The following is a 19,337-nucleotide window of genomic DNA, read 5'->3' as shown; positions in this document are numbered from 1 at the left end:
ATGTATATATGGACGGGAAGGGAATTCAGTAAGTGACCCATTTTCTGGAGCTGCCATGTGTAGACCGTCTGACCACATGTAGTCTCCTTATACCCTTAAGACAACCCTGACCCCATTTCCCTTAATTTTAGAGTAGCCCCCCTTAAACCTCACCCCCGGCAACCCTAACCCCATTTTCTTCGTGTTACCTCTTCCATTAAACCATTGTTCTTCTCTCTATTAACATCCCCTAACTTAAAACAAAGTCCTAACTCTTATTTATTTATCTCAAGAGTAAGTAAATGTATATGTTTTAATTTTAAGGCACCCCCCCCCCCCCTTTAATCTTTGTGGCCCCTCCAGATCTCGTCGCTCCCTCAACATTGGTGCCTTCTATTAACATTACTATTTTCTTATATTAACTTTTATACCCACTCATCTGTCATCCGCCAATCCATGAACTCATCCAGCCTCACTGTATATATTTCTTTCCACACTTATTAACCCTGGACCTACTTACTTGAATGAAGGGGACGTATGACAGAAAGATACCATTGCATGTACATAAATATTGCATATATTGTGTTAAATGACTAAGTGCATAAGTCAATTAACAGATGATGTGATAAATAAATCAACATGTTGCTTTCTAATCTCTGTATTCATAAAACTATATTTTCTTGGCATTGCTATACACGCGTTTGTTAATTACCTTCAATGACAATATGGATTTCTTGCTATATAAAGTGCAAGAAATAGATTGATGAATGAAATGTTGACACACACACACACACACACACACACACACACACACACACACACACACACTACATAGCTAATACATCATCGCCTCAACTGAACTAAAGTAAGCTTGGTATGAATCTCAGCGGTCGTGAAATGTACAGTAATAGAATGAATTACATGTATTAACTGAATAAGGCGGGATGACATACGTTACGAAGATGGTTACAGGAGATGTGGTACGTATGGGTGTGAGAGCGAGAGGTGGACTGCGGAGTGAGGAATGGTGGAATGGGTACAGCGAGATTCATTGAGATGATTAGGACGTGTGTTGAGACTGTAGAACGGTGACTCGGTGAAGAGGGTTAAGATGTGTCTAATAGGTCAGGGTTGATAAGATAAGGTGCGTCGTTAGTATGGGTGGTTTTGTGAAGTATGAAAGGAGGACATGGGATGGCAGGGTAAGGTGCGTCGCTGGGACTGAGGAATGCATGGAGGAGAGGAGAGTGCAGAATGGAGGATCGATAGGACAGCTTTCAGGCATCATCGTGTGGCCTAGGACTACCCACATGCTGTCCTGATGACCACTTATCAATACTGCCTCTAGCAAAACTCTCTAAAGAGGATCAAGAGGAGCTCCGGTGTACAGCAAGAGCCAAGCAATATGGCGCCACTATAAAACACTTGCCTGCGCTAAAGACGAGTTGGGGCCGACCAGCAGGACCCATCAAGAAAGTCTACCGGCGGTATAGGCCGAACATTGAAAAGAAATGAAGAGGATTTTCCAGAGAGAACAAGGCGTCGTTATACCTACAGATAGATAAAACTAAACACACCTCTCAATTAACTTCCTCTCTTCCCTCTTATGACAAACTTTGATTTTTTTTTTGTATAGGTCTTGGTCTGCTTCTTCTTACCTCCTCTTACCATGAGAATAAGACGAGGGAGAAGCACACAACGAAGTAAGTCACTGTTCCAAAATTCTTCTGAACACTTAGGGTCGTATTTTAGAACATTTCGTCGCCCAAGTTCACATATTTGACAAGGCTTTCGTGGGAGCTGTAGGCCTTTCCAGGGTTAGTTTTATGACCCTGGTGGTAGTTTGACCCTTCTTCTGTGCCATGAACCTTAAAAAAACACTCATGAAAAACAGATTGATCCCCTCTTTGACCTTTAGAAATAGTTGATGTGAGAAGCGATGGTGTCTTAAAATACGGCCCTCAGCGTCACCAGGCTCACGGAGGACTGTCTTCAGCGGCGTTCTCGGGTGTTTTGGATGTCTTGTCCTCCTTCTGGTGTACGCTGAGGGTGCCTTCGGGGACAAACCAGCCATGGAGACACTTGGGCACGGGTCCCGGAGACAAAAACTCAACTCTTGCCAGCTCGGTGAAGGAGGCGGCGTCCAGCACCAGCAGACACACCTCCCTGTCAAGACCTCTCGCCCGCAGCAGCGCCGACAACACCACGCCCTCGTCCTCTCGCTGGGGGTGCCGAAAATGAAGGAAAGATACTTTAGATTGTGGTCAAAAGTCACAATCCTCAGACACAAACACAGATACAGAAATGCCGAAGGGAAAGACGGACAAAAGAAACAGAAAAGGGAGAAAGGAATGTCAAAAGGTTCTGAAGGCCATGATTAAACTTAGGTGTGTAGGTATCCAAAAGAGCAATTATGTAGGAAGAAAATCGGTCCTAGTGGAGAAATTTGCCGCTATTTCCTTTCACACTAGACAACTACGTAACTTCCTTCTCTCACGCTCCCTGTACTCGAGGTAGCGCGGCATGAAGGCATATACTTAGGTACGTATGCCTCAAAAACCCAATTTCTCCACCTATCAACTCGACACGATCTTCCAAACACCTTCTCCTACACTAAACATCCTCGGTCTATCCTTAACACAAAATCTCAACTGGCAACTCCATATCTCTACCTTAGCGAAGGGCGCGGGCACGAAGATGGGCTCGGATGGGTACACGTTGTCCTCGCTCCACTCCACGTGCTGCTTGTTGACCACGTCCACCTTGACCAGCTGTGGAGGGAAGGGAAGCTGAGACAAGTGACACACGGATGGACGAAGACAGACCAAACCAAATACCTATGGCGGTGACGGGTGATTAAACTGACTGACAGGCCCCTCACCTTCCCTTACTTTACCTTCCCTTCTCTAATCTTCCTTACCTTCCCTTACCTTTCCTAACCTTCCCTTACCTTCCCTAATCTTCCTTACCCTTCCTTACCGTACCTTCCTTAGCCTTCCTTAACCTTCCCTCACCTTCCCTAACTTTACCGTACCTTCCTTAATTAATGACACAGACTGACAGACCAGCATGAATGTAAGCATCATAGCAGCTAAGAGTTTATAGATGTCGCCGGTCACCGTATAGCGATGAGCATTAGTGTAGGCACCGTAGCAAGTAAGAGAGTGGCTATCTGTCATTCTTTAGTGCGGTGGAAGTGAGAATGTCTAGTACTCACGGTGCCCGGCTTGGGGTGGTCCACGTCGCTGCAGATGGCGTAGAAGTACTGGTAGTAGCGGCCGTTGTACTCCTCGTAGTAGATCCGCGGCACCTGACCAAGGGAGAGGAAGGGTCAGATCATCCTGTGGCCAAGAGAGTGTTAACTTTTTTTTCATCACCGTAAAGTTTTAGACCTTTACCGAGGAAATGCACGAACAAAATAAGTGTTTCGGAGGTCAATACGTAAAAGTACTTAAAATCTCAATGACCAAGGAAGAGGAAAGTTCAGATTTTCCTGTTACCAAGAAAGCAATTACGTAAAAGTTCTTAGTAAAATCTTGGTGATTGTTGCTTCAGCCTTATAATAAAGTGAAATAAACAGTTGTGGCGAGTTCTTTTTTTTATGATTAACTTGGTGAACTTGTCCTATGCTGCACCTCGACGCCTCACCTCGCAGCCGATGTCAGCGAGCAGCTCTGGGGTGACGTACACGACGCCCTTCTTGATCCAGCGACCGCGGCAGGTGGTGTCCGGCAGCGTCACCAGGTTCGTGTGTGTGTTGGCGTCCTTGTCGGGTTGGAGGGGCAGCACCCACCTCTTGGGCCGCCCGCGGAACATCTGAGCGTAGGTGGGGTCGTAGGAGGCGTTCTGCAGGGATGGAGGTTTTGTTAGTGCTGTTTATATATGTTCTAAACTGGCACTTAGATGTTCCGTTATATATTAGTTAGTAAAAGGTCGTATGAGGTGTTCTGCAGGGATGGGGAATTTGTTAGTGCTGTTTATGTATAATGAAATGGTACTTAGACGTTCCTCGACACATTAGATAGTTAGTCAAAGGTTTATAATGAATTTGCGTTGAATATAGAACACAGAGAACAAAGAACACACACACACACACACACACACACACACACACACACACACACACACACACACACACACACACACACACACAGACCCCACACACAACACACTCACCCCCCCCCTACCCACCCACCCATAACACACACACACACACACACTAACCTTGAGGGCCTCGACGAACATGCAGTGCAGCATCTCGGCGTTCTTGTAGGCGGCGATGTCGAGCACAATATGGCCCCGGTCCTCGTAGGCGTTGATGGTGTGCAGGAAGAAGAAGGTCTCGGTGACGTACTGGGTGCTGGTGACTCGCCCTGTGTCCCGCCGCACCACGTGGATCTTCGTCTGTCACGGTAGCATAAAGGGGACCGAGTGAACAGGACATCGGCACCAACGGTTTTTACACCTATACACCTTTTTACACCTATATACAAATGTTCACCCCCTTCCTATTCCTCTCTTCCATCTCTCCTACTTCCATCATCTTCGCCCCTTCTCCACAGCTCCTACATATGTCCACCTCTTTCCTTTTCCTCTCTTCTCTCTTAATTTCATCTTCTCACTTGTTTCCTCGACATCTTTTCTTCCCATCCTCTTTACACCACCTACATATGCTCCTCTTCCTTTTCCTCTCTTCCTCATTATCTCCTACGTTCATTTTCGCCTCTTCTCCACAGTTCCTATACATATCCTCACCTCCTTCTCCCACCACTGCAGGGCGTCGATGAGGGCGTCTTGCTTCACCAGGACCTTGAGGATCTTGGCCACGGACACCACGAGGGGCTGCTCTATGATGACCCAGTAGTTGTCCGTCATGGCGAAGGAGTGCATGTAGCAGGGATTGAGCAGCCAGCGCGCCGCCACCGTGCCCACCACCCGCGCCTGCTCAAAGGGACTCTTCACCTTGCCTGTTGGGGTGGTGTCATTATTAAGGTATTTGCATGGATGTTATTTCCTACTAACTATACTAACTAACTAACTAACTTTATCTCTATTATCTCTCCTCTCACTTTCTTTCCTCTTTTGGCAAGGTTATACCCTTTTGAAAACAAGGATTCCAAAACACATCCACAGACTCATGCATCCACACAGCGCCTATACGAACCGTTGGAGGACGTCTTGGGCTTGGGGAACTTGCAGATGTAGTAGCGAGGTCCCATTGGTCCCGCGCCCTGGCCCAGGTTGTACACGGTGCCGTCCCGGTCCACGTGAGGGTGTGCAGTGTGCGTGAAGATGGAGATGTGCCGCGTCAGGTCCACCTAAGAGACACACATAGGAGAGAAAGGTGAAGGGCTGGACAGAGAAAGGTGTGACGTCTATTTTTTTACAGTTAGGGAGGCAGCTCAAAGGAAAAAAACAAAAATAGCAAAGAAAACAAAACGAGAGGCCAGAAGAGAGGTCAGTTTCGGGTGGAGAGGTGTCTTAATAGTCTCCTCTTGAAAGAAAGGTATGTTATGGAAAGCTGCCATGCGCAAAACAGGCAGAAAACCATCACAATAGTGGTAACCCAGAGTGATGCTAGAGCAGACAAAGAACCAGATGGATGGATGAAAATATAGTAATTGCCAGGGATAGGATGGAGTACACTATAACACCAAACAGAGAGAGAGAGAAAGATACAGAACGTTGGGAAAGGCATCCGTCCTGCAGTTGACTAGTAATAGCAGATGATGATGATGAAAATAGAAATATAAGCTTATAATAGCCTATGTGTGATCTACTACGTACTGATAAAGTTCTGAAAAGGCTTGTAAATTCATCCCCCCCTCCATCCCACCCCCCACCACACACACTCCTACCTTCTCGTGGGTGTTGAGGGTGTCCGGGTCGATGCGGTAGATGAAGGGCGTCTCGGTGAGGGCGTACAGGCTGTCGCCGTAAGGGTACAGGCTGATCTGGGCGTTGTCGGTGAAGTGCTCCTCCAGAGTGAACTTGCTGGCGATGCTGCACAGATAAAGACCAGTTAAAAATACCTCTACAAATAACACATATACATACCAGAAAATCAACTTATTAGGCCTATATTCTTCAAGGCTTACATCCACCCACATTTGATAAGGCTTTTGTGGCCTGTGGTATAGTTGTTGTAGGAGCCTATAGAGTTTAAAAATACGGGCCTTATCCTCTTCAATACCGCCATTTTTTGTTGATTTAATATACTACTACTACTACTTTTTTCTCTCTCTTCATATACTACTATCTTTCAATCCGTGAGCCTACAATTTTATTTTCCTTTAATTAGCATTTTTTTGTCCCTTAATTAGTATAGTTAGTATAAGTAGTATAGTAATAATTAGTATAGTATAGTTAGTGTAGTGTAATTAGTAGAGTATAATTAGCATAGCAGTAGTTAGTATTAAAGTAAAGTATCGTATAGTTGGTTAGTTAGTCTAGTACAGGTTGGGTCCGACACTCACTTCTGCAGGATGGTCTTGCAGGGGTCCGGGTGGGCTCTGGTGCCGAAGTAGTTGACGACGATGCGCTGCGCCCGCGTGTCGTTCAGGTAACTGCGGCTCTGGAGGAACTTGTTTTGGTACGTAACGCGCCCGTGCTTGAAGTGGAACCTGCCGGGGCAAAGGACTCGTCTCACGTTGGGAAGTGGGGAGAGTCTATGGTAACTTTTTATAGGTTTAGTTTTAAGGCTCCTTTGTGTGAATTAAGACTTGCTTCATCCTATAGAGTCCATACGTAAGGTTTACTTTTGCATATTAAGACTTTGTTAATCCTATAGGGTTTATACAGAGGGTTTATACAGTAAGGCTTAGTTAATCCTATAAATTGTTCTTAAGCAAGGTTTATTTTTTCCTAAGACTTAATCCTAAAAAAAGTTCATGCGCATGGAAGCTAATATGAAGTAAACAAATCTACGGCTATAATTAAAAAAAAAAAAAATGTGATATATATGAACAAGTGTGAGAGTTTATCGTGCACGTAATGTCTGGATCGGTATTTGCTATTCCAACACATAAAATTTCATGACCCTGGATGGAGGATTTGACTCATACCTGTGCAGGAGCGCCGAGCCGTCGAACACGTGGTTGTACTGGTGTTCCCCGACCTGGATGCGCCCCGGCCCGTTCCTGATGAGGGCGCCGCGCAGCCACTTCGGAACCTCACCTGTACAGCGGGACACAACTCTTATTAAGGGCGGTATTCTCTGACGCTTCATCCTTTCCCATTAACTATTTCTTAGAGTCGTAAAGGAAATTCATCGGATTCTCATGAGTGTTTTTACATGTTTTTGCTACACAAACTTTGGCAGACTACCACCAGGGTCATAAAACTACCCGCCCAAAGCTCCTACGAAAGTCTTGTCAAATGGGTGTGCTTGGGGGATGAAGTGTTTAAGTATATGGCCATAGATCATTTGCATGGCTACTTCATGACTTTCCTGGGTACTGGTCTGGTCTTAATCAGTTGCATATCTGTTTCGTTTATTCCATATTTCTACCTTTGTTACTTTACTTTCTATATCTACTTTTTTTTCCATTTTACTGTCTACTTTTAATTATATCTTTCTAATTTTCTTTTTTACTTTATATCTTTCTACTTTTTCTTCTTTACTTTCTATCTCTACTTTTTTTTCAATTTACTTTTTACGTTTAATTCTATCTTTCTATTTTTCTCCTTTACTTTCTATCCTTCTACTTTTTCTTCTTTACATTCTATCTCTACTTTTCTACTTTAGTTTCTACGGTTTCCTCTATTTTCTATTCTGTCTTGCTGCTCATACTAACTACCCACTCCCTCCCTCACCAAGATGGAGGCCTGACAGCGGCTCCGTGACCTCGTGGGTGCAGGAGCGGATCCATATCGTGGCGTCACAGTTCGGGTAGTAGTTGATCCGCCCGTCCGCCATCCGCACCGGCGTGTCTGAGCAGGAGGAACAAGCACTTTCTTTAGACATTTCCCACCTCATGTATTCTTTCATTCCAAATTCCTTCATTCCAAAAACTTACACACTCACTTAAATTATGTGAAAGCGCTAAATGTTGTCGTGATTAACTCGCTGCTCTAAAACACTGAATGGCAAACGAATTTAATATATTTCCTTAGATAATTCTTAGCTTAAGCAACCCATCATTTCAGTTCCCTTCATTCCCCCCAGAAAATAATCCCAAAAGCTTACAAACTCATCTAAATTACGTGAAATCGCTAAATGGTGGCGTAGTGAACTCATTGATATAAAACACTGTCATTCACGATGATTCTCAACCCCTAAATGCAAATGATAAACGTAAAACAAAAGAAAATATATAGGCCTAAAATGTAAATATACTCAAACAGGATACATACTTTGGGCCTTATTCTCCGCAGTCTTGGGTTTTAAGCTCCCTCCTGGAGTCCTTATCTGGGGCATCCTGTGCGCCGGGGAGCTTGCGGGGGTGTGGTAGCGGGAGGGCGCGTCCTCACCCTCCCTGCACAGTGACCAGAAACTCTCCTGCGGCCCCATCCTCACTGGACTGGAGCACCGCTGGCAGAGGACCGGACCCGGGTCTCTCTGGATATTGGTAGGCGAGTACAACCTCTGCGTATTGCTGCCCATGCCGTGAGGGGAGGCAAGTCCATCGGGCCCACAAGAATTCTGCCACCGGGGAATGTTTCTGTTGTTGTTCCGGTGCTCCAGGGGACTCAAGGGATAGTTTTCGTTTTCATAATAGTCCTCCATGTGAGAGAAGCCACACGCGCTCTTGGGCCGACTTCTGGGTCTGATGAAGTGTGGGCTTTGCGGCAGGTCACTCCAGCTGCTCCTGTAAGCGCTGTTCATATAGGATGGTCGAGACTGGTGCGCCCTCACCTTCTCCTCTAGAGCGAGTCTCATGCGGGATATCTCAGCGCTGCGCCTCTTGATACGCTCAGTCGAAGAGGCTGTCTCTGAGGATTGCCTAAGTTCTCTTTTATTCCGTAAGATAACAGGAACTTTGCCCTCTGAAGGCCAGCCACCGTCTCCAGGCATCAAGGCGTTCCTGGAAGGGTGGCCCAGCGAGGAGTGTGGTCGAGAGGATTCTGAGTTCCATGGCATGTGGTCCCTTCCCGCTGAGGACAAAGAGAGACATGACTCCTGTCGTTCCCAAAGCTCTCTCGAGTTCTCTTTATTTCTGTGAGCGAACGACACACTCCTGGAAATGGTCGGGACTGTCTTGAGGGGTGTTAAGGACCTGAAACCGTTCCGATCTGGTTCTTGTGCTTCCTGTGACGAGCAATTTCCATTCAGGTTATCTTCGTTCCCCATAGCCACGGGTTCCTTCTCTGCCTGAGCCTTTACTGGAGACTCATGCGATATATTTGGTATTATATCATTATCTTCTTTATCTTTTCGCGTTTCTTGGCCACACTGAACGTCGCTCTGATCATAGTTTGGCTTCATCGTGTTCTTCTTGTTCCTATTCAAAGACCAGCCTTTCTCCCTGCTGGCACACAATCTCTTGAGCTGGGACGGCGAGCACCTGGTCACTGTTATGTTGTTCTCAGTGTCCATGGCCACGTGCTTCACAGCCTCATGACGTTCTGTAGGGCGATGTAAAGTGTAGATGGTGACCCGAGCTTTGATGTCACCACTTCCTTGGGCGTTTCTTTTTTAGGCTTTCTGAAATGTAGAGAAAAGGAAAACATTGAATGGCATAGCGTGAAAGTGTTGACTGGAGGCACTGTGGACTAAGAAGAAAAAAAAAATACTAAGATGTTAACTAGGAAAGAAAAATGTAGAGTTACTGTTGAAAGGTGACGATAAGAAACGGAAAAAGGAAAAAAAAATCGTTCAAGTGGAGCACCGGAGGGCAGCATGAGCCAAGCAAGTCACACATCAAGGCACCCACTATAAATAAAATTCACCTGCGCCACTAACGGGCTGGGGTCGTCTAACAAACCCCCCATGAAAGCCTACCGACGCAACAGACAGAACCTGAAAAAAAAAGGGTGAAGCTATCCAGGTAGATCAGGAGCATCATCACATACTAAGTTACTTATAAGAAGCAGGATAGGGTGTATGTGAGTATGTGAAGGTTAGGTGTCACTGGGTACGAGGAACACAAGCCCTCCATTCTGATCCTCGAGGAAATAAGAGCCACCAATCAAGCCTCAAGTATCTGCCTGACTGACGGACCGACTGACTGAGTGACTAGGTAATTCGCCTCCCTCACCGAAACTGTGTATTTTTCTTTAATATGTAAATTATGGCAAGAAAGTGAAGTTTTGGTTGAATTTGACCTTATAATTAATTGTTAAGATATAGTTATATTTCCTAGCGGGCTATTTTTTTGTTTCTGTTATTTTTTTGCCCTTAATTAATTCCGTTACTATAAAAAAAAATGACCAACGGGGAAAGGAAGATAACCCTGAAACAGACAATAATAATAAATAAGTAGAAAATTTCAACAAAAAAACTCATTATATGTATGTATGTATGTATGTAACCTATGCATGTATGTATGTAGGTAGGTAGGTAGGTAGGTAGATAGGTATGAAGCTATATTTAACAGTGATTAAAAAAAATAATAATAAAAAAACTTGAATCCTAAATATGACCGCGCGAACTATAAAAAAAAATGACCAACGGGGAAAGGAAGATAACCCTGAAACAGACAATAATAATAAATAAGTAGAAAATTTCAACAAAAAAACTCATTATATGTATGTATGTATGTATGTAACCTATGCATGTATGTATGTAGGTAGGTAGGTAGGTAGGTAGATAGGTATGAAGCTATATTTAACAGTGAGTAAAAAAAAATAATAAAAAAAACTTGAATCCTAAATATGACCGCGCGAACTGTCTTGTTATGTAGAGGCAGACTGATCAGCAAGTTCGTATTCCCAGACCCTTTCGGCTCTCATAACAAAGATTTCGCAAGGGCACAGAGGAGATTAGTTGTCGGGTTCTCCTAAGTCTTCTGCACATTAATGGAGCAGAAGCCTTGTCAAACTATCATCAGGCTCGCAAAACTACCCATGGAAACACGAACTCACCAACCTCTACGAAAGCCTTAGCAAATGCGGGTATGTAAGTCCCTAGATATGTGTGAATGGGCCTGGGTGTGTGAATGGGCGATGGTCTTAAGATTATTTCAAGCAAGTGGAAAGGTTTAGATTAGACTAGACTTCACTTTTTTGTCCTTTCTCTGACACCTATGAATGCCAGAGTGTTTTTTTGGGGGGAATTCACCCAGACTCACCCCTCCACCTCTACCCCTCACCTACCCCCCCCCCCACCACCACCCAGCAACACTACAGGAATCCCGCCAATACCCTGATTCATTACAGAGGCAATCCTATTAATGTAATGGTATGTAGTGGGGGAGGGGGAGGAAGGACACGTAGTATTGGTTTTCCTTGTCATCATAACCGAGAGCATCCGGGCCGTGCATTCCTGGGGTTCCATTGGTCATGTTTGTGTTTATTAATTGTGTGTGTGTGTGTGTGTGTGTGTGTGTGTGTGTGTGTGTGTGTGTGTGTGTGTGTGTGTGTGTGTGTGTGTGTGTGTACTCCCCAATTTCCTTTATTTCTCTTTATGTTCTTTTCTTCCGTTTTACTTTTTTACGTTTTAGTCTATGGAGCCGGTAGCCTTTCTTGGTGGGACCTGATTTTCGGCCCCAACCCACTATGGCGCAGGCAAGTGTTTATAGTGGTGCCATCTTGCTTGGCTCATGCTGCCCCCCGGAGCTCATTTTTTTTATCCTCCTAAGAGTTAATTCAGAGTCCGCGTTGATAGGTGGTCTTCAGGACAGCTTACATGTGGGTAGTCTTCGGCCACTCGGCGATGACTGAAAAATGTCATCTTGTACCAATTACATTAGCGGGCTTTTTTTTACACCTTTTTTATTGCCCTTGAGCTGTTTCTTTGGCTCTAAAAAAAATCCTATAACATGTTACCTTTTGTCTCTAAGTGTGACGCAACCTTACTGGCATCCCTCCACCTTGTTCCTCACCTCTCCTCCTCCTCCTCCTCCTTCAATCCCACCAGCTCCTCCTCCTCTCCCTCCCTCCCACTCTCACTTGGTCACGTGGATGCTCACATGATATGGGCGTCCGCCTTTCCCCTCGTCATTCCCTTTAATTCCGTTCCTCCTCTTCCCTCCCTCCACCTCCCGCTCCTTCCACTCCCGTCTCCTCTCCCACTCCCTCCATTCTCCTTTCCTCCTCTCCCTCTACTCCTTCTCTCCTCCCTCTTCCCCTCTCCCTCTCTCCCTCTCCACATAACTTCAACAACTAACACATCCCCACACGCCGACGAAGTGATGGGCGGCGCAGTTACCCAAAGAAACAATCCACTTCTGTAGGTAGAGCATTCCATAGAGGTGGTCAAGGTGATATTATTGGCTTTCTGATTGGTTAACGTTATAGAGACAGCAGTTATTGAATACACCACTATGCCTGCCTCTCTAACTCTGTATCTATCTATCTATTTATCTGTTTTCATATCCAGCTATCTATCTAACTTACATTATCCTCTCTCTTTGTGCCTATCTACCTAACTATATTTATCCATCTAACTTTCTATCTCCTCTCCAAGTTGGCTTCATGTAGAGAAAGTGGGCCAACCTAAAGAGAGTTTTAACATACAGTATTCTCTTGCGAGGTCATAGATACGTAGCCTGTGACCTTCCGGGGTGATAGGGAAGGATGAGATGGGAAATGGAGGCGTAGGTAGGGCGGAGACGGAAGAATGGGAGAAGACAAGAATGGAGATAGAGGGAAAAAACACGTATTCTCAAACATATCGACATCTAAGCTCGTCAGTGTGAAAAGACTCTCGTAGAAGTTGCTGGGACTTTCGTATAGAGACACCTGCTTAAGCTCACCTGGCCAATGATCTCTAATTACACTGCATACCTGTCATTAACTTACTCTAGTGACACCTGTTAAAGAGGAAAATGGAAAGGAAGGAAAAAAAGAGGGTTAAACTTGCTATGTTTCTAATGATACCTTAGATACCTTAGAAACACCTGCCCAAGCTTACCTGCGTTACCAATGATTACCTTCCCTTTTACCTGTATAAACTCACCCCTCGTAGAAGTTACTGTAATATCCATGGACTGTTTTGTGATCCCAGTAATAGTTCAACACGACTTCTGCATCTTGAACCGACAAAATCACTCATGAGAACCCCGTTAATCTTCTCTATGGCCTTGGAAAACAGTCGTAATGGGTGCCCGATACGTTTAAGAATATGGATCTTTGACAGGACGGTGATGGAAGGGAGGAGGAGGGTAAGGGGGTGGAGATGGAGATGAAGGCGTAGGCAGGAAGGAGATTGTGGCTTAGATAAGAGGCCCCAGAGAGCGGTTTGTGTTCCCTGCTCAACGAAGAAGCAATAGAAGTGATGAGACTCGTTAGCGATCTTATCTCGCGGCGAAGTAACGCGAGACAGTCTTGGGAAACCAATTAAGTGCCTGTCTATGTGACCGCTTGATTGACTGTCCGGCTGAACGAAACCAGAGATACGAGGATGTGATGGTGTGCGTGCGTGTGTGTGTGAGTGCTTGCTTGCATGGACACGTGGGCGCAGGGACACACACACACACACACACACACACACACACACACGGGTATTTGGATGAGAGAATTATGTTATCAGTTCTTGTTTTAATTTGTTTTACTGCTCTGTCTGTCTTTTTTTTTTCATTCTCTCTCTCTCTCTCTCTCTCTCTCTCTCTCTCTCTCTCTCTCTCTCTCTCTCTCTCTCTCTCTCTCTCTCTCTCTCTCTCCCTATCTATTTATCTATCGTAAAACTCATCTGTTCACCTCACATCCTCTTAACCACCTCCTCCTCACCTCCCTACATCCCGTCTCCGTGTCGCCCATCCTCTCCCTTTGATTTCAGGTTACCCACACGCCACGCGACACCCCTATCTACCCCTATTAACAAAGCCCCTTCCACTGCGTCACTATTCTTTCAACAAACTGTACCCACACGGCATTCGCTTCCTATTACGTCTCCCTTCTCAATAGCATCCTCTACGCAGCTACGAATGGATGAATGAAGTCCTTATTTATTTATTTTTTTATCTATGTTTATCTGTTTTTTATTCTTTATCCACTTCGTTCCCGTGACGTTATGTGACGGGGAAAGGAGATGCAGGAGAGAGAGAGAGGCGAGAGGTGAAGGAAGAAGAGAGAGAGAGAGAGAGAGAGAGAGAGAGAGAGAGAGAGAGAGAGAGAGAGAGAGAGAGAGAGAGAGAGAGAGAGAGAGAGAGAGAGAGAGAGAGAGAGAGAGAGAGAGAGAGAGAGAGAGAGATGAGAGATAAATTGAGGTGAACCAGAGAAGGGGGAGAAGGTAAGAGAAGAAGAGGAGATTGACATAGATTTACATAGATATTCAGACCATACAGACCCGATGGTGAAATTATATGAAATCAAATACCACCAAGACATTGCATTTCTACTCTAGTAAATATTAAGTTGCAGGATACGTCGGTCGAGCTTGTTTTTGAATGAGTCAATCGTGTTGCACTGAATCACTGAAGGTGGGAGTCTGTTCCATCCTCGGACTACAACGGAGAGACAAAGGGAGGTAAAAGGAGAAGAGAAATGAAGGGTAGGTGAGGAGGGAAAGGAGAAGAGGAGGCATGTGAGGGAGGAGAGTTGAGGAGAGAGAAGGGGAGGCAAAGCGAGAGAGAAGGGAAGGTAAAGGAAAGGAAGGAACAGTGAGATAAGGGAAGGGACAGTAAGGGAAGGGAAGGTACGGTGAAGGAAGAGAAGGAACTGTGAGGGAAGGGAAGGGACAGTGAGATTAGGGAAGGGACAGAGAGGGAAGGGAAGGTACGGAGAAGGAAGAGAAGGGACAGTGAGGGAAGGGAAGGGACAGTGAGATAAGGGAAGGGACAGAGAGGGAAGGGAAGGAAAGGTACGAAGAAGGAAGAGAAGGGACAGTGAGGGAAGGAAAGGGACAGTGAGGGAAGGGAAGGGACAGTGAGATTAGGGAAGGGACAGAGAGGGAAGGGAAGGTACGGTGAAGGAAGAGAAGGGACAGTGAGAGAAAGGAAGGAACAGTGAGATAAGGGAAGGGACAGCAAGGGAAGGGAAGGAACAGTAAAGGAAAGGACAGTGAGATTAGGGAAGGAACAGAGAGGGAAGGGAAGGTACGGAGAAGGAAGAGAAGGTACAGTGAGAGAAAGGAAGGAACAGTGAGATAAGGAGAGGAAAGAGGAGAAGGAGGGAGAGAGAATACCAATAAGAAAAATCGCCACAACATCATCACTCCCTTGCTCGCCCGATCACTTGCCAACGCACGAGACCAGGGAGGCTGAGGCAATGATCGAGGGTTGAGGCTGAATATGATAGGGACGGATAAAGGGAAGTGGTGACAGGCTAGACCGCTCGGCACTGGGAAAGAAGGCGGCTCACACTTGAGAAACACGTGACCTGGAGTAGGAGTAGGAGGAGGAGGAGGAGGAAGAGGAGGAGGGGGAGGAGAAGGAGGTGGGAGAGGAAATATAGGAGTGTATATGTTTGTTAGAAAGAGGAAGAAGAGGAGGTTAGCAAGAGGATAGTAAGAGGAGGAGGAGGAGGAAGAGGAGGAGGAGGAGGAGGAGGAGGAAACATGGAAAGGTAGACAACAGAAAGCTTATTGGCACCGTACGAGGTTGCCCGCTCTAATAATTTATCTCATTCAACTTAATTAGGAGGAGGAGGAGGAGGAGGAGGTAGTGATAGAAGAGGAGGAGGAGGAGGCACAAACAATATAGGTCTGTGTCGTGTAGAATTAGAAAGGGTTTAGAAGCAGGAATAGGTTTAGGAATGGTTTAGGAATCGGAACCAATATAGGGCTCTCTCGCGTGGGATTAAAGCTCTCCTGATTGGCTCAAGTTCGACACAGCTCATCACAGTGTTTCAGTAAGCCCGCAAACCTTATACTTTCCATGGAGGTCAGATTGTCTATTCAGCACCAGATACTAAACAGACTTCTTGTGTACTTTCCGTAGATTTCTTACATTCGATATCAACACCGAACACTATACGAGAAATTTTCCAAGTATTTTGTGTCTGGCTCGGAAGCTTACGAACCCATTGTATCTAACGTCGTATTAGTATTTATTAACATTTCTCTGTCTAGTTTGGCTTTTTTATTTAATTTTTTGGACGGAAACATTGAGAAGTGTTCGATTTTTACAGTTCAGTCGACATTACACAAGCTCAGTTGTATAAAAAATATAGTGGTATAAGAAAATCGACAAAACCAACTTGAAAAACGGGAAGGGAAGGGACAGTGAGATTAGGGAAGGGACAGAGAGGGAAGGAAAGGTACGGAGAAGGAAGAGAGGGGACAGTGAGAGAAAGGAAGGAACAGTGAAATAAGGGAAGGGACAGCGAGGGAAGGGAAGGAACAGTAAGGGAAGGGACAGTGAAGGAAGGGAGGGGACAGTGGGGGAAGGGAAGGAGGAACAGTGAGAGATGGAGAGGAAAGAGGAGAAGGAGGGAGAGAATGACAATGAGGAAAGTCACCACAACATCATCACTCCCTTGCTCGCCCGATCATCTGCCAGCACACGAGACCAGGGAGGGTTAAAAAAAAAGTCAAATCAGCCACATCGTTGTTAGTAAAGACTGATACGACGTTTAGCTAAGAAATCAGGCGTGCGGAACTGACCCTCGGCAAGTCATGCATTGCAAACGGAAGGTTTACGTGTGTGTGCGTCTGCTGAATGACGCCATCGTGGCCCTTCGTGGACTTGTCGGTCTTCCTCACGTGCCTCACCCACTTCCTTGCCTCCACCTCGACTCAGCACTTTTAGCGAGCACAACCTGACACCCTCCCACCTGTCTGCGCGTTTCCGCTGAGTCGGCCACTTCCGTATTGCTAAACCAATACATGGAAAATGTTCTGTCTTAGAATTATAAATCTTAAGATAACAAATGAAAACCAAAGGAACGGAAACAACCCTATGAGTTCATTAGGATATCTGAGTATAAAAGAAAAAAATATGGAATCAAAGTACATGTAAAATTTAATGGAAATATTCAGTGGATCAGCAGACCAATGCTAGGCATACTAAACTACCATAGCATTTTGGCGGCGGTGGAGGCGGTGGTGGTGTGGGAACTGACTACTCTTCAAGAAGAACAAACAGAATGTAAATGGATGGAAATTGAACGATTATTTGTTTTATTTCTGTTTGTTTGTTTGTTTGTTTGTTTGTGTGTGTGTGTGTGTGTGTGTGTGTGTGTGTGTGTGTGTGTGTGTGTGTGTGTGTGTGTGTGTGTGTGTGTGTGTGTGTGTGTGTGTGTGTGTGTGTGTGTGTGTGTGTGTGTGTGTGTGTGTGTGTGTGTGTGTGTGTGTGTTTGTGTGTGTGTGTGTGTGTGTGTCTTTTTGTGTGTGTGTATATATATATATATATACATACATACATACATACATACATAACATACATACATACATACATACATACATACATGAATACATACATATATACATACATAGCACATACATATTGTGACAAATATGTATGTGTATGCATGTATATATAATAATTTTCTGTTATATTTTTTTCTTGTAATATCAATTACACATCAAATTGACACTGGAATATTTTAAAACTAAGATCGTGTTGAGTGGTGAGGCGCTGGTGCGTGGCGGCGGCTCCTGCCGCTGCTGGACGGGGCGGCGGCGCGGCTCACTGCCTCCCTGATATTACACGGGCAGGGTGGACGGCGCCTACTCCCTGCTTCCCCCAACGGGAACACGGCCACAGACACCACAGACTCATCTCGCGAGTGTAGTCTTTCAGCACTCACCGCTCCCGCCGCCTCAAGACAACGACTTTCACCATCGAGAGAATAACTCGGATCTTACCTTGGTAGGAATGCACGCTCGTCGCTCCTTCGGGTGCCACGCAGGGAATGGGAGGCCGAGGCAGAGGCGGCTCTATATATACCTGGGGAACACGTGACTCTGGTGATCAGTGGGACGCGTGCTGTGGGAAGGCGCTCATATTGCAGGCCTTCAACAAAAGAAGAAATTCGATTAATAAAGACGTTATTGCAGGACATTACAGAAATGCGACGCACGGTCGACTATGCGTGGGACCTACATTAGGCAGCAACCGTGTGACTACCGTGGGTCAATCAATCACTTCATGAGCAATGACGCTTCTCTATTATCGAGTGCAATGCTTGCTCCTACAATGTACTTGTTTCCACGGGATGGTTAATAAATATAACGTTATTTCGCACACCACCTGTGTGATACATATATATATATATATATATATATATATATATATATATATATATATATATATATATATATATATATATATATATATATATATATATATATATATATATATATATATATATATATATATATATATATATATATATATATATATATATATATATATATGACACACACACACACACACACACACAAGCATGTCATTATCCTTATCAACACATTAATAAGACACTCAGCACCCTTCGCTTTGATAGGGTGTGCACCCTATCCTCGGGGCAGTAAGAATTGGCCCTCCGTCTGGTAGCCTTTCGGCGATCACTTCCCCGCCGGCACAGGAAGATAACGCTAAAGCCGCGAGCGTTGCGTCAGCCCGAGGTGAAGGGACGTGGCGTGGCTTTAGGACTAACTAGTTGTTAATACGGCTTCGTGTGGACCTTGGTGCGTACTGCTTTCCTCTCTGTTGGCAGTGAGTTTCGGGGCATGTGAAATGTCCCAAGTCATGGGGAGCATTATGCTAAATGCTCGAGTTCAGCAATTCATCTTTGAAAAATCTAATGAGCTTTCAAAGCAATATTCCTCATCTTTGACGAGAAGGTTTTTCGAGCGCAAACTTTTCCTAAGATATTTAAACTCTTCGTTTTCATTTATTCGCAGTGTTAAGGACAAAATATAATTATGATTAGTCTATGGTTTAGGACTCCTTGATTCAGTTCGGGAGGAAGCGTGAGAATTTCATATTTATATAACTGGTGATGAGAAAATGATATTTGTGCTTGATCTTTGTATGGATTAGAAGAAAAAAAGATATAAGTATTGCCATGTAACTCTCGGTGGCTCCGGAAAGTGGCAGGCAATAAGAAGACTGACTGAAAAAAGTGATGAATTAATGTTAATGACAATCAAGTGAATGTGATTTTAATAACTATTGAGAATATGAAACTGACGAACACATATGCATATAAATGGTAACATGTGGACAACCACATAGTGGCAACCCAGGAAATTGTAGATTAGTCCAGACAGAGGACTAGACATGAAATTGTATAATATTTGCCGAACCAGAATGGAATAGGTACACCAACATATCAGCGGTGGAGAACATTAGAAAAGAACTTTGTCTTACAGT

General features: G+C 44.9%; 1 protein-coding gene across 1 annotated transcript; it reads right to left on the bottom strand.

The window, feature by feature from the left end:
* Window positions 1-1,594: 1,594 nt before the first annotated feature.
* On the bottom strand, window positions 1,595-17,975 carry LOC126998754 (carotenoid isomerooxygenase-like). Its single transcript, XM_050860763.1, has 13 exons — window positions 17,828-17,975; window positions 8,335-9,625; window positions 7,795-7,911; window positions 7,044-7,155; window positions 6,456-6,602; window positions 5,838-5,982; window positions 5,144-5,297; window positions 4,735-4,946; window positions 4,204-4,383; window positions 3,628-3,825; window positions 3,197-3,289; window positions 2,652-2,750; window positions 1,595-2,201 (listed from the first exon to the last, which is right to left on the bottom strand). The coding sequence occupies exons 2-13, from the start codon at window positions 9,515-9,517 to the stop codon at window positions 1,956-1,958; spliced, it is 2,886 nt and encodes a 961-aa protein (XP_050716720.1). The 5' UTR covers window positions 9,518-9,625; window positions 17,828-17,975; the 3' UTR covers window positions 1,595-1,955.
* Window positions 17,976-19,337: the final 1,362 nt, after the last annotated feature.

Source organism: Eriocheir sinensis, chromosome 15 (assembly GCF_024679095.1).
Source record: "Eriocheir sinensis breed Jianghai 21 chromosome 15, ASM2467909v1, whole genome shotgun sequence".
In the NCBI taxonomy this organism is placed as follows: Eukaryota; Metazoa; Arthropoda; class Malacostraca; order Decapoda; family Varunidae; genus Eriocheir; species Eriocheir sinensis.
Note: the sequence above shows the minus strand (reverse complement) of the source record. Positions and strands in the feature narration are given on the sequence as shown.

Bases quoted from the DNA above. Each gene is read 5' to 3' on its own strand.
- LOC126998754 (XM_050860763.1), bottom strand. From the start codon at position 9,517: ATGGACACTGAGAACAACATAACAGTGACCAGGTGCTCGCCGTCCCAG. The intron at 7,912-8,334 runs GTATGTATCCTG...CCTCCTGCTCAG, and splicing joins TGCGGAGAATAAGGCCCAAA to ACACGCCGGTGCGGATGGCG. The intron at 3,826-4,203 runs GTTAGTGTGTGT...CCATCCCTGCAG, and splicing joins TGTTCGTCGAGGCCCTCAAG to AACGCCTCCTACGACCCCAC.